The sequence below is a fragment of the Oryzias melastigma genome, linkage group LG22 (assembly GCF_002922805.2).
Source record: "Oryzias melastigma strain HK-1 linkage group LG22, ASM292280v2, whole genome shotgun sequence".
Classification (NCBI taxonomy): domain Eukaryota; kingdom Metazoa; phylum Chordata; class Actinopteri; order Beloniformes; family Adrianichthyidae; genus Oryzias; species Oryzias melastigma.
This window is the reverse complement of record NC_050533.1, coordinates 23379538-23400589: the sequence shown is the minus strand read 5'-3', so window position 1 is coordinate 23400589 and position 21052 is coordinate 23379538. Positions and strand designations below refer to the sequence as shown.

Here is a 21052-nt window from a genome sequence, read left to right as displayed (position 1 = left end):
GCATGAAGCCACTGTGCATTTTTATGTAAATGTTTGAACCACAACCAACAACAACCATAATACTACCCCCCTCATGCACTCGTCTATGCAGTGCTACACTGATCCAGAGAAAATGCCTGTAGATAGACTTCTTATGCTCAAACCATAGACATAAATACACAGGAAGGATCCTCTCTGACCAGAGGTTGCTTTCCCCAACCCAACAAATCTGAGCTATAATCAAATCAAATAATTAGCATAAAAAAAATCTAAAATTGTGAGGAAATAACAGCTTTTTTGAAGAATTACAACATTTCTCGTTTGCTCTGAATCCAGTAACAGAATGTGGGGCCTGAAACATGTGAGGTGTGGGGGCTCTAACATGTGAGGTGTGGGGGCTCTAACATGTGAGGTGTAGGGGCTCTAACATGTGAAGTGTAGGGGCTCTAACATGTGAGGTGTGGGGGCTCTAACATGTGAAGTGTGGGGGCTCTAACATGTGAGGTGTGGGGGCTCTAACATGTGAAGTGTGGGGGCTCTAACATGTGAGGTGTGAAACACTGAGCTTCTCCACAGCAGATGACAGAAAAGCTGTACATGTGGCAGGTTTTCTGATCCATATCTGCTCAGACTGAGCAGATATGGATATTATTCCAGAATAAATCAACTTAAACCTTAAATAACTTTCAATATTTTACTCTCAATAAAATATATTTTGTCAAAATTGTACAAGTTAGAAATGAGCTCAAGATAACATCGGGTCATAAATAAGAATAAAATAACATGATCTGGAGGGCCGGATCCGGCCTCGATTTTGACACGTGCTATAGAGATATCAATGTAACAGAAAAATAGTTTTAGCCAAACTCAAAAAAACCTGTATCGTTTTCTAGAACATAGTTTCTGCAGAGCTGCAGGAAATTCACCTCTGAGTTGTGACAGGACTTCTGGCACAGAGCAACTCCACCCTCTCTTCCCATCATTCATCTGTTTACACTCTGTCCCGCTAGCTTACCACACATCCCCAGTCTAACATTACTACTCCGACAGAAATGGTGATCAATATCAGAGTTATCCAGTCATACAGTTTAGATCCAGATTCCAGCTCAGACCAGGAAAACAAAGACGCTCATGGATCTATTTGTCTGGCAGTGGATTGTTGGCCTCATTCTCAGAAGAATTCGCTTCTTTTAAAATGAAAAGCTTTAAAAGAGCTTTGCTCTCAAGTCCAACACCTTTCAGAGTTGTCACATACTTTTGAATTGATATCTGACTATTAAATTGTCGTGATCCCGCCACAGTTCTGATTCTCTGCTTCACTCATCGTTCCATCTGCTCTCTTTTTGATTCTGGCACATTTATCTAGACCAGTCTCATCCAGAAAAAAAACAACAAAATAACAGAAAGAACAACCTGAAAGTGTGGGGAAACAGGTGTTTGGTCAGTTTGTCTTCAGGGTCTGGACGTCTGTGTGCTCTCCTGCATTTGCTGCAGCTCCGGTCCGGATGGAAGAGTGGGCCGTGAGTTCTGATGGTTTCACAGCTCAGGGAGCTGTTTGTTCCTGACAGCTCCGTGTAACTGTGAATCCACACGTCTGAAGATTCTGCAAAGACATTCAGCCTCCCCTCTCAGCTCCCCCCACTCCACCCTCTGAGGGGGTAGTGCAGGGGTCGCCAACCTCCAACAGCAAAAGAGCCACTCGGGTTCGTTTTCTACTGATCAAAACCTAGAACATAGTCTTACTTTAGCCTTTAATAAATTTGGATTTGCATTCATGACCTTCTTTTTTTAATAATAAATATAAATTATGTCTATTTTTGGGCACAACAAAAGGAAAAATATAAAAAGAACCTAGCATCTCTCTTGATTTTTTTCTTACGGTTAACAGAAGCTCAAATAACTTCTTTTCAAAATAAGAGATGATCTGTGCCAAACAGGATCATCTCAGTGCAGCTCTGGACAGCTGGTAACCAATGTTGTGCAGTAAGATAACATGTGCTTTTAACTTATAAAATATCAAACTTTTACCAAAGTTTTTCTTTCCATATAAAATCTGTTCATTCTGGAGGTAGAGTTGATCAAACAAGACGTCTTCAGGTCAACAGGATGTGAAAACCTACATAGTTTATCATCTATGTGAACCTCAGAGATCAATTTATAAATCTAACTAATCTAAATAAAATACATCCAAACTGCTATACTTTTCTTTTCTTATTTTGTTCTGTTTCCCATCTTTGTCCTCAGCAGTCTTACACTGCTTTTTTTTTTGATAGGCCAAGGAGCCACCATGGAGAGAGGCTCATTGGAGCCTCAGGCTGCAGATTCCTGGTGTAGTGGAACAGGCTGCTCACCTTCTGACAGAGCTTGAACTCAGCAGCCATGAAGATGCTAGGCTGCAGCAGGGGTCCCCAAAATTACAGCCCAGGGGCCACATCTGGCCCTCCTCCACATTTGGCCGGCCCCCCAAACTGTTTTTCTAAATTAGACATTTTTCCAGTGTGTTAGGCTAAGTTGACATTTAGCTAATATTTCAGCTACATGCTAGCTGTTTTGGCTAATTTAGATTTTTTTTATTTTTATTTTTGGCTAATTTGGCACTTCACTAATATTTTAGCTAGCTATTGGCTTCAGCTTTGTCAGCTTCAGCGTTTTCAGCTATCAGCGCTTTCAGCTATCAACTTCAATGTTTTCAGCTATCAGTGCTTTCAGCTATCAACTTCAATGTTTTCAGCTATCAGCTTCAGCGTTTTCAGCTATCAGCGCTTTCAGCTATCAACTTCAATGTTTTTAGCTAACAATTTAAGCATCCTAAACTATTAATCTATCACAAGTTATGCTATATATCCAGTTTTTAAAATGCTTTCTTATTTTTTTCTGTGAAGACTACAGAAATGAATTATTTAAATGTGGTTATATGTGGCTTTCTGGAAAACCATAAATCTTTACCTTTAAGCTGCGATTGTTCCATTTTTTTCTGTTACCCTACAAACCGACCCCGGCCCCACGTCAGAGAAGAAAACATTTATGTGGCCCTTACAAGAAAAAGTTTGGGGACCCTTAGGCTGCAGGACCAAAGAAAAAATGCTATTTCTTGACCAAACTGGGTCACCCCTGTGGGAACAGGGAACACTCTTTCCTCTTTAACCCAACTGTCACCAATCCCTGCGTCCTCACAAGTTCAGTGTGAGGGTTCGAGTCCCCCTTTTGGGCCCGGACGCTGCTCATTTCCTCTGCAGAACCGCATTGACTTCCCTGCGTTAAATGGTGGGATCTGCAGACTCCTCCGGCACTCCCTGCCTGCTGCCTGACAGCCGTTATGTAATTACTGCGCCGGGGCGAGCGGCGGCGGCTGTCTCCGCGCGCGCTTGGCCGTTAGCGGCTCTCAGTACTCGGTAATTGTCAGCTCGGCGGGAGGAGCTGCGTGCGCGCAGACGGAGCGGCAGATTTCTGTCTCCGTGGTGCTGAAAGGAAAGCAGCAGCAGCGGGAGGAGGAGGAGGAGCAGGAGGAGGTGGAGGTGGGATGCTTCAGCTAGAAGAGTCTCTGCGCCAAAGGAAAAAAAATCCAAACAGCGTCACGTGGTGTGAGGAGCCCGCGGACCAACTCACCATGTTGACTTCAGACACCATGTCGATGCTGGCGATGTCTATGCTCATGCCCACGTCCACGGGCGCGCCTGTGGAGACATGACAGCAGAGAATCGGTGATCGGGGGAGGGGAGGGGTGAGCGCAGCACCGGCGGCGGTTACCTCCAAAATCAGGCCGCAGCCGGATGTCGTAGCCCTTCAACAACTTATCCACCGTGGCTTTCACATACGACATGTTGCTGGGCTCGTTTGCGCTAAAGAAAAAGCACACGCGTCAGTTCAGGGAGGGGGGAGCAGCGCGTGACAGGGCCCCGACACGCGTCTGCGGGACGCACAGCTCACCTTTGCGCAGCGCTGGTGACAGACGCCAGCAGAGACAGGCAGCACCCGACCGTCACCCACATCCTGGCGGCCCGGACCCACGCAAGATCTACGGATGCGGTTCACGCGGCGGGACGACCCGGAAAAAGCGCGCGCGCCCGTCCGTCCACGCACATCTGAGGAGGAAAACTCGGAGCAGACGGCCTGGGAAGCGCGGCCGCTGCGAGGGAAGAGCAGCCCAAAATAAAATTTTAAAAAAACTTGGGTAAAAAAAGAGAGGACGGCGTGAGTCACCAGCGGAGCAGAGGTCTGCACGCGCAGCTGCACGCGCGCTTCTGCGGATGCATGACCGTCCTCCGCGTCAGGCTGCCGGTGAGCGCCGGGAGGAGTGGATGAAGTGCGAATCCGCGGTCACCTTTTGGGGAGGGGAGAAGGTGGGAAGGAGGGAGGGCAGGAAGCGCGCGCAACCACGTGCGCAAAAATTAGACTTTATAATCAGGATGAGGAGCTGGAGGTTCCTAAAGTTAAACTTGCGGTCCGCATGCTGACCGCAGAGTCCAGACCCGCGTGCGTGTGACCGCGCGGGGTTTTCAGGCTGCACGCGCTCATTTGTCTGCAGGTCTGGACAGAAAGCGTCTGGAAACTTTCATCTGCTGCTTCCATCTCCATGGTAACATTAACTTCACTTGTTGCGCTGCTCACGCACGCGCACGCTGCCCATAAGGTTGATGATGGACGTCTCAACTCTATGAGTAGTCCTCTGACGCTTTTATTTTATTTTTGTTAAGTATTGGAGGACATTACATAACTTCAAGAGGATATAGTGACTGACAGAAGAGGAGCAACAGCGCCATCTGCTGGCTGAATGACGCCACAGCAGCCTCTGAAGGAATAGAGTCTCACCTGATCTGTGGCTCATGCCAACTCCCAGCCACACTGCTAAGCGGGCCCCATTTGGTTTAAAAGTGGGCAGAAAATGTGGGCCCCGATTGGGTTTGTCCGTACTTTCCACCTGTGTTTTGGCTCTAGTGGGCACTCAAAGGGTTGGTTCGCTACGCTTGCCAGCCTTCCAGTGGAAGCGTAGCGTGCTAGCTAGCTCTACTGTAGTGAGCTCCGCTGCAGAGAGCTAGTAAGCTCTAAGATAGCAAGCTAGCAAGCTCTACTGTAGCGAGCTAGTGAACTCTAATCTAGCTTGCTAGCAAGCTTTACTGTAGCATGCTAACAAGCTGTACTGTAGTGAGCTCCGCTGCATAGAGGTAGCATCTCCACTGTAGCTAGCTCCGCTGTATCGAGCTAGTGAGCTCTATTTTAACAAGCTCTGCTGCAGAGAGCTAGATAGCCCTATTGTGCTCTGCTGTATTGAGCTACTGTAGCAAGCCAGTGAGCTCTGCTGTGGAAAGCTAGCGAGCTCTAATGTTGCGAGCTAGCGAGCTCCGCTGCAGCTAGCGAGCTCTACTGTTGCAAGCTCCCCTGAATTGAGCTCCGGTGTATCGAACTAGCAAGTTTTGCTGTGGTGATCTAGCGAGCTCCACTGTCCATCGGGTATCTGGCTAGCATAGCGAACCAACCCACTGATTGCACACTTAAGTTAACGTAGGAAGATACATGCGGGGTCACCACGTAAACTGCAGGCAAATTCATTCAGGACCCACATTTTCTGCTGACTTTTAAACCAACTGGGGCCCATCTGGCCTTGGTGGCTGAGCTGAACTGAGTTTATCACTTTATAGTAAAAGGGTTACATATAACCCAACCTGGAGGTAATTTTAAAAAATCGCAGAGAGAAAAAAAACTCTTTAACCCTTTAACATCTTAGGCGTTGTCGGTGACTCTTTAACACAAAATCTTTAACATGCTGTAACATTTCAACCGTTAACACTGATGAATGTTTAGATGCTACGTCACTAACTATGGGACTGTGGTTCAAAGAACTAATAATGTCAACAACACAATTTTTATCTATAACCATATAAGGCAGGGATATGCAACTCCAGGCCTTGAGGGCCGGAATCCTGGATGTTTTCAAACATACAGTGCTCTGACATCCTCTAATTGGCTGGACACACCTGAACCAGGTGATCAGTCGTGAGTAGGGATTAGATATCTGGAAATCATGCAGACACTGTGGCCCTCGAGGCCTGGAGTTGCCTATCCCTGATATAAGTGGTTTAGTAAACACAGGAAATAGCTACTGGGAAAAACACACATTTAGAGTCTACAAAATAAAGGCTGAACATGCAGCTTTGGCTCCCCCTAGTGGCTTAGGAGTAATTGCGTAGTTCACCTGCAGTAGAAAACGAGTCAGACTCTGTCTCAGGCTGGAGGTGGAGTATGTGTTTGTAGGTGTAAAACCTGGATCTTCCCCTGCCTTTGCCACCAGCAAGTAAATAAAAAACAACAATTTGAATAATGAAAGTTTCAAAAATAGGAAACTGCTCTCAATCCTTCTTTTCAGGTAAGACCTTCTTCAGGGACAGGGGTTCATGACAGAGGTGGGGACTCGAGTCACATGACTTGGACTCGAGTCAGACTCGAGTCATGAATTTGATGACTTTAGACTCGACTTGGACTTTCCTACCTCTGACTCGTGACTTGACTTGGACTTTGATGTACATAACTTGTGACTTGACTCGGACTTTAGCCCTCTGACTCGGAAAGACTTGCCATTTCCCCCCCAAATCCACGGATTATAAAGTATATTATAAAGTATATCGAGAAAAAGCCGCGCCACGGTCTCTCTGTCTGTGTATGTGTACATGTGTGTGTGTCGGCCCAACATCCAATCAAATTAGAGCCACGTTTGATTGATGTGACAGCCCAACCAATCAAATTGCACAAAAACAAAGCCCCGCCTCCCCTTTAAAAGCGCGAGTTCCTGTTTGCCGGTGTTTTTTAGTTCTGGCATAAAAGTTTTGAGATCGTCAACAACAAACAGTTTGCAGTTCGCAGAACATGTGGATTAAAGGATTACTCACAGAGATTCAACATCAACCAACTTCATCTGACTGTAGGAGCAGCAAAATCAAGTAAGTTCTGAGTGAAAGCTGGCGCTAGCTTAGCGGCTAACCGCTAGCTGCATTAAAATGAATGGGACTGTAAACTGTTAGCGGTACATTGTGACACCGTGCAGCTCGGTATAATCACAGAGTGACAACAGGTGATTTTGACATTTTCACCGCTCAGATCCTTATCTGGATCTGGGCGGGACGCGAGTGATCATAGCGGGACAGCAGGGCTGCTGGGACCCGGGCTCGGTTGTTTTCTGATAGAAATCCAGCAAATGTATTATAGAATTCACAGAGATGCTGCATGAGGGTTCTTTCTTTCCCTATTTTTCGGTTTACCACTGTTGCTGCCTTAATGCTTTGTGGTGTGTTTCAGAGAAAAAAGCATCCTCTTTCTCTGGGGGTCACATTCCCTCTTGAATATTTGCTGTTCCTTCCTTTTTTCATTGACAAAATATTTACATTTACTGCTTCATGAGTTTTTAGTTTGCATGTCTTTATTCTAGTGTTTCACCTGCTATATAAAAAAGAGATTTGTCCACCATAAATACAAGTTATTTAATTCTAATGGATTTAATCAAGAATATACTCATAATCTCTGTATTTCCTGTTCAAGTACAGCATGAACAAAGTAGTATTTTGTGCATAACTTTGCAATATATATTTATACATAAAATTTAGTTTAAAGTCACTTTATAAATATATATACATATATATATACATGCATACACCACATTTAGTTTTACATTTAGCATTTTTGTTTTGAATCCTACTTTTATGTCTTGAATACAGAATTTAACTTAACTCCTGTTAACTTAATGTGAGATATTTTGACAGTAAGTTGACAGAAATTTTGTACTGAATACAAAAAAAAAAAAATTTTCCAAACAACAAAAAATAATTTCACAACAGAAATGTTAAACATAAACCTAGATATACTATTCATATATTTTGTTTTGTTTTTTGGAGTCAAACTAAACCACTCTGCATTTTACGTTCTTCCTCAGTTCTTCTTCTTTTATCTGCTCTGTTTATAAAAAACATGCTGATATGAAACAGAATCATAAGTTGATAAATATAGTGGTTTATTAATTTAGACTAAAAGAGTCAGTACCTCATCACCCACAAGCTTAAGTGCACATCACTGGTCTGTAGTGAGGGGATTTAAAGGGACCATACCATGAAAAATCAACTTTTTGAGCTTTTAAGTGTATTTTAATGTTCATTCCTCACATAAAGAACTCCAAAGTGGTATTTTGATTCACTCATGCATTTCTGAGTACCATAAATCCTCTACAAACTGCGCTGTTAGCAGCAGCCCCTCCCATACCCACGAAAACGAGCGGGTCCTCATGATCTGATGTCACAGAGTGAGACCGCCCCTTTTAGGAAGCGTATGCTCTGATAGCTCCGCCCCCAGTCTAACACCAACGCCGAATTTCTCCACAGAGCTAATGATGATCGGCAAAAAACACTTTCATTTTAGATGCAGAATATCGTATATCTTCCAGTTGTGTCTTGAATAAATTCCAGCTCAAACAGTTTGTTACTTTAGATGCGGGGCTCCTTTAAGACCCCCCATTGGGCACAGTCTTGAGTGTATTTTTGTTGTGAAGAAGTGTAGCGATGGCTGGGCCTACTAAGGGCAGATACAGTATATGGTATGTGCATCCATCTTTGAAAAAAAATTGATATTTATTTTTGAAGGAAAAAACGAATACACACTGCTGGCTCTAGAATGAAATCATGAAATGGGCGGCAGCCACACGCAGCAGCAGGCGGAGCCTCAGGAATCTAGTTGTTTTACTTCCGGGTAGGACAAAAACTAAAGAAAATAACTGGTAGTATTTCATGAATGTTTTTTTAGTGTTCCAAACGTAATATATGATCGTATACATGGATATAGTTCACTCTGAAAGGCTTAAGAAAATCATGGTATGACCCCTTAAATATCCAGACTACCCTGGTTCCCTGCCATCTCCATCTTACCACATTTCAAATGTGGTTAACTGCGTTTTTGTTATAGAGAAATTATTTTGGATTTTTGAAGTGGAGATGCATCAACTCAGTGGGAATTTAGCTAAAATACTTGCAAAATACAGTTCATAAAAGCACACATGATCTGTGTAATTAATATTACATTGTTTTTGAAATGACTTGAAATGACTTGAAACATTAATAGTAGGACTTGTGACTCGACTTGAGACTTGTTGGTCATGACTTGTGACTCGACTTGGGACTTGAGTGCTTTTGACTTGGGACTTGACTCGGACTTGAGGACAAAGACTTGGGACTTGACTCGGACTTGCAAAATGATGACTTGGTCCCACCTCTGGTTCATGATGACCTTTGTTTTGGAGGTGAGTCTGGATATTGTGTTCTGAAGTCACACAAACACAAATCCTTCGGATTTTAATCTTTACACCATGTGTTTTGTAAATGTGTAACACACACAAGATATTCATGAAATAATGTACACCTTTCTTTGTTTCCAGCAGCCCCACGCCCCCTTGTGGTCATATACAGTACATGTTTGTAGGGTCGGGATGCTGATGAATCACATGAAGTCAATTTTTTTCCAATACGGGTGACTGGCCCAAGTCGGTCTGAGTCATCGTTTCTAAATCCATGTTTTCATTTTTCAGGTGTTTGAGAAAAGGAGGTAAGAACAGTAAAAACAAAGAGAAATAGCTTTGGTTTGGGTTCAGTGTGCTGGTTAGATCAGGTCTCATGGATCCTCAGGGAGAAACAGGACTTCACTCTGACTTTTGACCAAATCCAGTCCATCAATGTCTGCTGCTGGATGGTGGAAACCCTCCATCAGTCTCTGGATGCTGGTCTCAGCAGTGGCCTGGACTGAAACTGATACCTGACAACTGAATGTTTAAGACTGGACGGGTGACTGGGGGAGGACATGTCTGAGTGAGAGGCAGTAGAACACGGGACGTTCTGCTATCCATGTTGACTGTCTGCTTTATTGTAAAATTGACTCATACTAAAGTGCAGCACATGATGATAGAAAAATAAAAATATTCAAACATATCTATGTAAATCTAGCGGTGTATAAACCATATTTTCCGGTGTATAAGTCACGTTTTTTCTTCTTCATAGCTTAGCCAGGGGTGCGACTTATACTCACAAGCAACTTTTTTTTTTTTAAAGACATACATTGGCTCATATATTTGTTATTTTCCCAGTAAACACTGGTTTTTCTCTGACAACCGACAGAGAACGCTGCATCTGAGCATAAGTGTTTATGGGGTGCCATTTGTTAATCTGACAAGTAACATTTTTGGCATCAATGTTTTCAGATATTTAGCATGTTTTAGAATAAAAAAACAGGTCTTATTTTTCAAAAGCATATTTTCTCCTTTATATTATTGTATTTATAAATGTTACATTTACTAACAAAATATTTAGTTAGAAAGCTAAATGTGTAATTTGACCTAAATATTTAGTTTAAAAGTACACATTTAGCTTACAAGCTTAATATTTAATTTTATGAAATTAAATATTTAGTTTGCAAATTAAATATTTTTACCTAATCTAAATATTTATTTTCCAAACAAAAATTTAGGTTTTGTGACTAAATATTTAGTTTGCATTTACATGTTTAGTTAAAAACTAAATATTTAGCTTGTATCTAAATATTTTGTTTTAAAGTAAATATTTAATTCAAAACTAAATATTTAGTTTAAATTTTAATATTAAGCTTGGATCCAAGTATTTTGTTTGGAGCTAAATATTTAGTTAGAACCTAAAATATTTAGTTAAAAACTAAATATTGAATTTTTAACTTAATATTTAGTTTTTAATTATGTATTCAGTTTTTTTAAACTAAATATGTAGTTTTTAACTATGTATTTAGATCTTTTATAAATATTTAGTATTTAATTATATATTTAGTTTTTTAAACTATACATTATGTTTTTAACTATGTATTTAGATCCATTATAAATATTTAGTTAAAAACTAAATATGTACTTTTAAAGTTAATATTTAGTTTAAAACTCCTTTCTAAATATTTAGCTCGAAACTAAGCGTTTTCGCTACTACATACATTTTTAAGTTTTTAATTAAATATTTAGTTAAAACTTAATATTTTGATCGAAGATAAATACTTAGTTTTTAACTAAATATTTAGTAAAAGAAATAGATATTTAAGTCCAAACTAAAAATTAAGTTACACAATTTTAGCTTGAAAAATAAATATTTAGATGAGATATAAATATATTAATGTACAAACTAAACATTTAATTTCATACAATAAAAATATTTAGTTTGTAAGCTAAATATAACATACTAAAATACATATTTAGCTTAAGATTAAATAATTAGCTTACTGACTAAATACTTACTAAATGTAATATTTATTAATACATCAATTTAAAGGGGGAAAATATATATTTGAAAAATGAGACCTGTCTTTTTTATTTTAAACGCTAATTATCCAAAAACATTGATGTTACAAATGGTACGCCATAAGTCAGGGGTCTGCAACCTGCAGCTCCAGAGACACATGTGGCTCTTTTCTCTCTCCATGTTGGCTCTCTGGATGAAGAAAAATAAAATAATGGTCATTTTCAAAAAATTCAGAGTTTAGCTTCTTTTTTAACAATAGGCTAACTTCTTTTTTTTTGCTAGTTTGTTGTCTACTGGTGGTTTTAGGTTAATTTAGAGTTTAGCTTCTATTTTGACAAAAGTTTTTTTTTTTACTAATTAGTTAACTGAGGAATTTTATGATGATTTTGGAGTTTAGCCAATATTTTAGGAAAATGCTGATGTTTTCAGCTAATTTGTTATCTAGAGAAGATTTTTTTGGGATAATTTAGAGTTTAGGTTCTATTTTAGCAACATACAAACATTTTTGACTAATTTAGTTTACTGAGGAATTTTATGCTAATTTGGAGTTCAGCTAGGAATTAAGTAACAAGCTAACCTTTTTGGCTAATTTTGAGTTCAGCTAATATTTTAGAAATATATGCTAACATTTTTGGCTAATTTGTTATTTTATGGGGTTTGTAGGCTAATTTAGAGTTTAGCTTTTCTTTTAGCAACATGCTAACATTTTTGGCTGATTTAATTTACTGAAGAATTTTATGCTGATTTGGAGTTCAGCTTTTAATTATGTAATGAGCTAGATTTTTCGCTAATTCGGCCTCTAGTAATGGTAAAAGGTAAAAACATTTTTTTTTAAATCCCATTTTGAGACATGCAGTAGAAACAAAACCAAATAGCTCTTTTACTGTTAAAGGTTGCCGACTCCTGCCACTGACAGCAGCTGAAGAAGTGTCGTCCAAAACAAACATGGAAGAGAATCTGATTGTTTTCTTCTTAAACTTAGATATGTTTCTTATACAAATCAAAAGCTTTGTCCCTTTCGGGGTTGCGGGGGTGCCGGAGCCTAACCTGGCTGCTGATGGGCGAAGGCGGGGTTCACCCTGGACAGGTCGCCAGTCAGTCGCAGGGAAAAGCTTGGTATTGTTGTATTTATTTCTTTGGTTATTTTAGTCACGCTAGGCTTGGTGGATTTGTTCTGACTTGTCAGACTTTTCTCCTAAAAGTGCGACTTGTGCTCCAGAGCGACTTATATATGGTTTTCTTCTTCTTGATTTGACATTTTTTGCTCTTGCAATTTTTACTCTGTAAAATATGGTAGTATTACTGCGGTATCTATAGTAGTGTCACATACACATTTGTAGTACGTATACAGTCTTTTTTTTACTGTATCAGTTTTCTGTCCACCCTCTGCAGAGTGTCTGAGTCTTCCCACGGGTTGAAGGTTGGAGCAAACATGAACCTCAGGATCCCTCCAGCTGAGTCTGGAGTCCGGTGCTGATCCGGCTCTCGTTGGCTGCAGCTGCTGGGGTTTTGCTGGGCTTCCTGCTCCTCTGCAGAGATCTGGAGAACGTGGGTTTGGAATTTTTCCTCGGCAGGCGCAGGAGTCTGGTGGCCCCCATGACTTTCAGCTTAATTGGAGCTTCGGATAATCCGGCCATATTCCGTGCCTGGCAGCGGTATTCGCCGGCATCACTGTAGGATAACCCGTTCAAGCTAATGATTGACCAGCGAACTCCAACTCGAGGAGATTCCTGCATAACTGGAACAAAGAGACAGACATGAGATGATCTTCTGGTTTCACACAGGAGCTCTGTCTCTGTTTCTGTAAACAAAGATTCCACTCACAACTTTCCAACATTTTTGGGAGCTGTGTGGATTTTTGGAGCTCATCTTGCTGGCAGCAGTCTGCAAGGCATGCAATATCACAAAATGAGCTCTGAGGTGTTCACACCCTCACTTCTTCACTCAGATGGAGCCCGTGCTGCTCACCGGTGTAGGCGGAGGTCTTGATCCAAGTCAAGGTTGGAGTTGGGTAGCCGCTCGCGTCGCAGCGCAGAAGGACGTTACTGCCCACAGAGGAGGTGACTCTGGTGGCTGCAGGTTGGACAGACGGCCTCATACAGCGAGACAGCTCCGCTTGCGTGAGCAGCGTTCCTGACTGACCCACGGAGCGGCTGCACATCAGCAGCGGGTCCATCAGAACCACCGAACTCCCCAAAGACATGGACAGTGAAACCAGCAGGGAAATCTCACAGTCACACAGCCAGGGGTTGTCATGAAGACCTACACACCCAAAACAGTTGAAGAGGATGAAGTTTTTCTTTTTGGAATCATGTGACAAGCATGACAGCAGGTTCTTAAACTGAGTAACTTTCCTGTTTATTTTCACTGTTGGCAGTCCAAAGGTACTTTGATTCAAAGATTGTTGTTTCTGAAGTTCATAGCAGTGACGTGCAGTCAGGGGAGGCAGGTAAATTACATTAAATAAATTACATAAAATAAATATACTTTTAAAAAATAAAAATAAAAATCAAATGTATTTTTTTAGACATGTCTTTTCTGTTTTTGCATTTCTAACTAATTGAAAACATTGTCAACAGATGGAAAAACTGGCTTTGAAAAATATCTCTTTTGTGACACAGCAATGGGTGGGCCAAAGTCTTCTTGCTCTGCTCCATTCTGATACATCCACTATCAGACAAATAGATCCAGGTACATCTTTGTTTTCCTTATCTGAGCTGGAATCTGGGTGCACAGCCCCAATACTTCTCACTGTTTCTTGGTATACTAATGTTAGGTTGGGATTGAGCAGGAGAGTGAAAACAAAGGGAAGATGGGATATCAGCAGAGGCTTACTTCCATTCCACCTTAGAGGCAATAATTATGATCATAATTAAAAGACCACAGGGAATACTTTTACAATAGATCAAAATATTACTTTAAGTCCATTTCTTCTTCTATGTCTTTTGACTGTTCCCTTCAGGGTTCGTCACAATGATGGTCCCCCTATCTCTATCCTCCGCATCCCCCTTATTCACTCCAACAACTAAAATGATTTTGTTCCCTCAGAACCAAGTCACATCACAAGTATGTCTTAAATCACATTCTACTTTACTCAGAATTTTTCTTTGAACCGGTCCTTCTTGAAGTCCTGGAAGAGGAAACCATAAGTCCAAAAGCTCAGCTGGTAATATTGTCAGCCTGAGAAGAGAGGAGCAATCTGAAGGTGCGACTTGAAGAGTTAGACTCTGAGACGTGTTTTTCTATCTCTTCGTCATAAGTAGGAGCATGGCCCACCTGTTACTGGATAGGTCGAGGTAGGTGATGTTTAGAAGAAAAAGAGCAGCTTGAGGTGGAAGATTGGACAGACGGTTGTTGTGGAGTACCAGCGTCTGCAGGCGGGGCATGTCCCTAAGCCCCTCCCATGGGAAGGAGGTCAACAGGTTTCCATCGAGACGCAGCTCCCGAAGAGCCTTCAGGTTGACAAAGCTGCTGGTGTGGACGGATGTGATAGAGTTGTAGGTCAACCATAAAAAGCGCAGCTCTGACAAATTGAAGAAGGCTGCCCTGGGCACCCTGGAGATACGGGTCTTCTCAAGACAGAGTTTGAATGTGTTTGCCGGGACATTAACGGGTATTGCTGACATTCCGGGGTCACCACACTGCACCATCCTGCCATGGTAAACACAAAAAAGAAAGACAACTTTTGTACTTTGATGTGTAAAAGTTTAAGTCGGATCCTGCAGCTTATCTTTTGTTCTTTCTTTATTTTTATCCCTTTTTTAAGTCTCTACCTTTCATACCCGAATTTGAAGCAAAGCCTGAAGAACCAAATGTTGCAGTTATTCATATGAACAGTGGTGGTTGAATTCAGAAAAAAGCATTTTCCACTGGGGAGCATATTACAGTCTGGTTTAAATGTGTTTGATGTTTCTTGCTTTATTTTCTATTTGTGGCAGTAATGAAACATTTTGACTGAGACATTTTTATTTTGTTACAGCTGAAATCTGCGCACTATTCTGGTGCTTTGTTTTTGTGGTATCATGTTCGTGTTTTTTCATACTTGTGCACAGGTCTCAGGGCTGAGGACCTTCAATTGAGGGTTATTTTACAACTAACCGTCAATTGAAGCTTCTTATTGGCTAAACACACCTGATCCAGGTAATCGGCAACATTTGATGTAGCAGGATTTCTTAGAAAACAAAAGGTTGCCGGCGCTCGAAGCTTGAAGTCTAACACCCCTTTCCCTAAGGGTCTGGCCTTGTCATGGCAAAGGGGCTTGTGTATTCTAACAAACCATAGAGTGATACCTTCTGGAGCTTGCTTCTGGTAGGTTTGCCCTTGCTTGGTCAGTCTCCTGGGGATTCCAGACAAACATTGACCCACCGCTTGTCAGAGTGCTGTAAGGAGGGAGCCCCACCATCTGACTATCCTGTGGAGGGTCAACAGCCCATCCAGGAGAAAATCTTTTGTAATGAAACCAGCCAGAGAAAGAAGCCGGACTCCCCGACATGGTAATGGACCCATGCTTTTCTCTGACCAATGAGTACTATTTGAACTTTATCATATCACCACCTGGAACACCCAGACTTTCCTTCACCCCAGAGCTGCCACCCTGCTGTCCCATGAGGTCTGCTGCAACAACATTGCCTTGACAGGGCTCTGTAAAGTTTGAGGGTCTGGCAATAGTTAAACAACAGCTGGAGACCATTGCCACATCTGGACTATGCCCCTATGGATGTCGTTGATGAGGATGTGAAGGAGGTGTTGTTTGACCAACTCCGTTTGTTGGCCAAGTCCCACCACATAACATCACCATCATCGTCACTGATGCCAATGCTGCTCTACCCTGTAAAGATTGGTACATCTGCTTACCAGACGGCACAACTCTTGTCAGTATAAGAACAAATAGCAATAGCAATCCCCATCTCCTGGCCTCCCACCATGACAATCTTTGTATAGCTGATACCTGGTTTCCTTGGAAACATATTTATCATTGGACATGATACAGCCGAGATGGCAGAACCCAGAAGGCGGTGATCACATCCTTAGGACTCAGCAACGGAAATATTTTGTAACCAACTGCCGTGTGTATAGAGGAGCGGAGCGGAGCTTGGCAACACAGATCATCGTCTGCTGGTAAGTATCCCAAATCAAGTTAAAGTCTCCAGTCAATCAGTACACCAAGACTCAGCCTTGCCTGGACTCTTCCCTACTCAGTGACCCCAACATTGCCACAGATCTCAGTTGCTCGATCCACTGCAATTTTGATGCCCTGGATGGTGATAAAGTGACCACCCGGAAGACCTTCCATAGAACTATTATCCAGTCAGCCCAAAATGTTCTTGGACAGTCTTGATGCTCCCTGAGAAAGCTATGGATATCAGAGCTGACATTTAAGATTCTCGAACAGCAATATGAGGTCTGGCTCTGAGGCAACTGGATTGAGTACCACCAGCTGAACCATCAGAGTGATGGGTCTGTAGCATAGGATAAAGAGAAGCTGGTAAAGAGAACCCCAAACCTCAACTCTACAGCTAAAAACAACAATATGAGCCGTGTCCCCAGTTCATCGTGCCAAGCCCGAAAATACCCACACATCAAGTCAGTCTCATGGTAAGATTGGTGGCAATCTCATTACAACTGAAGAAAATTGCCTCATGCAAGAAAGACAATTTCAGTCCTTTTCTGCAGCACTTTATTTCTGCAGCTAATCTCACCTTCTCAACAGGTACAAACACTGCTTGCTCCAGCAAAGCCTGCAGAACAAAACCCTTTATATCCCACCAGTGCGATTACAGCTGAAATGTTGGGTAGAGAAAGGATTTTGGAGTGACTAACCCACATCTGTAAGAAGATGTGGGATACAGTGAGGCTTCCTAGTGACTGGACCAGAGGGGTTAATTCGGTCTACTGGAAACATGAGGGTTACAGGCTCATCTGTAGCAATCAGAGAGGCATTACCCCTATTTCCATCCTGGGCAAGCCCTTGATGAAAATCTTGCTCCTTCATGCTTTCTCATCCATAAGAAGCACTTGCCGTCCCCAGCAGGCTGGCCTTATGCCCAGTCACTTCATAACAGATCACATTTCATCCATCTGTCTGCTCATGGAGAAGACCTATGAATACAGTGAAGATCGGCATCTCTACATTTGGTTCATAGATCTGAAGGCACCATCTGCCATTCATTGTGGAATATCTTATAGACCCTTGGAGCTCCACCTGAAATAGTTTTCCTATTCAAGCTGCTCCATGGTAAAGCAGAGAATTCTGTCTGTGTAAACGGCAGAGACTCCGATTGGTTTGCCATCTCCAGTGGTGTTCACTAGGGCTGTGTGGTGACTCCTGATCTCTTCAATCGCATCATACACCATCTGATGTGCTGGGTCTGCGAGCGAGTCCACAGAGTGTCTATTGGCAACTACTAAGTCTCGGCTAAGAGACACACTGAATATTTAGAGTAAGGAAGCAGAGAAACTCTGCCTCCAAATTAACTGAACAAAGACCATTTTCATGTATGTTGGTGGTTGTCCTGCTCCCTGCCCCTCCAGCTCGGCAAGTATACCATCGAGTCTGCAAAAAACTTTGCATATTTGGCCTCCACAGTGACACAACAGAGGCCTAAAGCCAGAGATCCTTCACAAAAGAGCTATGGCAGAATCAGCCCTGTAGTCTCTCTGGAAACCATCCAAGTAGCATCAAACCATATCATGCACAACTAGGTTTACAACTCAGCAGTACTTCCCATACTGCTGTATGGCTCATAGACATAGCCTTTAAGTAAGATCTTGGCAACAAAAATAGATTTCCTTGATAGCACAGCTTTCAGAATTTCTCAATGTGTCTCCAAAAAAGAGCCAAGAGCCCACGCATTCCAGCCCTGAGCATACTGCCTGGCTTGGCCATGTTCTTTGCATGACACTTGACCACCCTAGAAGAGCCATCCTCTAGTTTGATCCAAAGATTGTAAGCTGTAGATGACCACAAGGTAAGCTTTGCCCGGAATGGCTAGATATAATTGTGGGAGATCTAAAAATAACACTTAGTGATACAGAAGATGCAGAGCTGCTGGTTCAAGACCGACAGCAATGAAAAAACTGGTCCAACTGGTGGAATCAACACATGGGCACAGGACCTTGTCCCCCCACAGGAGATGATGATGTTTGTTTTTGATTGTCAGCCGGGTGGACACTGTAAAACTCTCATTTTACTTTATCCTAACCAGCAAGACCAAGTGGGCCTCATATGATTTAAAAGTGGGCAAAAATGTAGGCCCCAAATGGGTTTGTTTGTAGTTTCTGTGGTGGCCCCGCCTGTTTTTTCCACATTGGCTTTGCCACCCAGGAACTGGCAGCCTGGGTGGTGACCCTAGTAGATTTTCCGTCCCCGTCTGTAAAAATTTAGGAGAGGATTTTCGAGGAAGACCTATAACTATTGAGACCTGTGCGATAAAGGCTATATTTATTGTGGTAAAGTTGAACAAAAGGGTGTTAAAGCACATATTTCGAGCTAATGTTAGTAGGAAGAAGAAGTTAGGTAGGGTCAACATGAAGGTGGAGAACACGAGGGCTTGAAACATGAAACCCTTCCTGTAAAAAAACAAAAAATCCCCATAAATTGGAGCAAAATGATGTAGGAAAGACCAGGACAGGCTTTAATGAAATATTACTGTCCCACTAGTATTTGCTGCCTGACATTTATGCCAACAGTATACAGCTTCAGGTAAAGTGGGCTACCCTTTCTTTTCAGGTTGAAAGATCCCAAAAGAAGTGGAATATTTCAAAGTTGAATTTATCTCACGCCAGGCCAAAACACGTGGTTCGTGGTAACGTCAGGTAAAATAAAAATTCATTATATTGACTGTTTCTCTTTAGCAGCTGTGACAGTTTTTGGTTACAAAGCAAAGCCTGACTGCATCACTTAGATCTGTCAGCTGATCATTGACTCCAAAGATGGAGAAGTAACTGGATTTCTTCCCCATTCAATGTAGGAATCTAGTAGCTATGCTAGGAAACAGACAAATATAATAATAATAAATACACTAAGCGTCACCTGAGGTCTGCTGCTCCAGTGCTCCCGTTCGTGCAGACACACGAGGCTGGACAGGGGAGGACCTCCACCACACCAGACTGCACAAGGTAAAGGAGAACCAGCAGGAGCATCTTCCATCAAACAAATCTGAGTCCATAAAGGTCCCTCCGTTTCTCAGTGTTTTCTCCTGACACTGCAGCGTGAAACAGAATGTCAGATTAGCTGGGATTACTCTTCCTAACAGCAGGGTGTAATCTCTCGCCTCACTATCGGATCAACAGCATCAGAGATCCCCTTAGCCTTGCGGGGCCTTGATAACAATTAAGCCCTCGATCATTGCATCTGTTTTTGTCAGGACTGGACCTGTTCGGTTTGCCATTGTATAACCGACAACTTTGCAACACTAACGTAAACATCAAGTATTTATTTTTGTTTGTTGTTCAAAACAATTAAAACATTATTGAGGAAACATTTTATTCACTTGTGCAAATATTTAAAAGTTTAAAGGAAAAAAAAACATTTTTGAAATGTTTTCCAGGTTAACAGGAAGTTTAGCAAACAATGACCCTAAAGCTATAAACTCATGGAATTTTAGTGATTAATCTGTCAGATCTACCATTTACTACCAAAAAAGCAATTCAAACATTATAATTGATTCAAAAGTACTTTAACAGTTTGGTGGGTCTTTCTCTAACTATTAAAACCTTGACTGATACTGAGTAGTGATTCCAATAATCCAGATGTCCTAATCAATAATGTTAAGGTTCTTAGTTTGGGAGGGCTAGGCCAGGAAACACCTGGAACACTTTATCATTCATAAAACCGCAACATCTTAAAGTGGATCTCAACTTTAATTTTAACTATAGTAAAAACATTTTAATCTCCTTTCTTTAGATATTAAAAACTTTACAGTGATTTAGAATGTGACGTTAGTTTTTAGTTTTGCTTTTTAGTCTGTGATCCTTTTTGATGTTTGTCTTTGCTATTTTATTGTATCTTATCTTGTCAAACAAACAGTTTGGGTTTGTGGTGATTTTTTACCTTCAGCCCTTTGGAGGGTCAGGATATTTATGTTATTTATTTTTGTGGTCTTGAATTTGTTTTAGAAAAGTAAAATACAAAAATGAAACCAAACAAAAGTACAATGCAAAGAACGCAGCAAAAATAAGTTTTAACACCATTATTTACATATTAGTGTTGAAAATAGAGCAAAAATAAGTAATAATTTAAAATATACTAGACATTATGTTGAAAAAAGAAAAAATATATATTTTTAAAGAAGATTTTAATTTTGATGTGACGTCATAAATCCGCGCCGAAAAAAGTTTTACATTTCGTTCCGTTTTTGAACATGTACACATAATCTAATTTACAAATACTATAAGAGTTATCTAACGTGTTCCATAAACTGTGATTTGATTTGGTTAATTTTAAACTTAAAAAAAAGACACGAAGGGAGTTGAAGAGTCAGAAATACGTTTTGATTTTTCTTTTAAGCGCTTTTAAGTTTTGAGTCGCTCATCTTATTAAAAAAGTTATTTAAGTAAATACATAACTATAACAACTGTTTGCCTCTATAATCTAATGGGATATATATATAAATAAATAAAAAATATCTATTTTTTCCCTTTTTGTGAGCGTGATTACGTCACTAATGCGTGGCGTTCCTCCACCCTTACGCTTCCGGTCAGCTTGCCGTGATCTCTGTCAGTCCCCGATCCCCTTTCCCTAACCACGCCCTAATTGCGCGCATGTATATTACGTCACTTCCTCTTTGCCGCCAACATTT

The 21052-nt window shown here is 41.4% G+C and overlaps 3 protein-coding genes across 3 annotated transcripts in view; 1 reads left to right on the top strand and 2 right to left on the bottom strand.

Moving 5' to 3' along the window:
• Positions 1-4430, bottom strand: part of gabrb1 (gamma-aminobutyric acid type A receptor subunit beta1) — a 33943-nt gene extending 29513 nt beyond the window's left edge. Inside the window, exons 1-3 of the mRNA XM_024271782.2 lie at positions 3907-4430; positions 3727-3818; positions 3586-3653 (exon numbers count right to left, since the gene is read on the bottom strand). Coding sequence (XP_024127550.1) covers positions 3586-3653; positions 3727-3818; positions 3907-3968 — 222 coding nt within the window. The 5' untranslated portion in view covers positions 3969-4430. The remainder of the gene's footprint in view (positions 1-3585; positions 3654-3726; positions 3819-3906) is intronic.
• A 7854-nt stretch (positions 4431-12284) lies between these two features.
• Positions 12285-19583, bottom strand: lrit3b (leucine-rich repeat, immunoglobulin-like and transmembrane domains 3b). The gene is made up of 5 exons (XM_036210005.1): positions 19285-19583; positions 14529-14903; positions 14312-14432; positions 13183-13551; positions 12285-12982 (listed from the first exon to the last, which is right to left on the bottom strand). Exons 1-5 carry the CDS (start codon positions 19392-19394, stop codon positions 12692-12694), a joined length of 1266 nt encoding a protein of 421 aa, XP_036065898.1. The 5' UTR covers positions 19395-19583; the 3' UTR covers positions 12285-12691.
• Positions 19584-20842: 1259 nt separating this feature from the next.
• The window catches only part of fam241a (family with sequence similarity 241 member A), a 7929-nt gene continuing 7719 nt past the window's right edge, over positions 20843-21052 (top strand). Inside the window, exon 1 of the mRNA XM_024274215.2 lies at positions 20843-20963. The gene's annotated coding sequence lies outside the window, so the exon portion shown is untranslated. The remainder of the gene's footprint in view (positions 20964-21052) is intronic.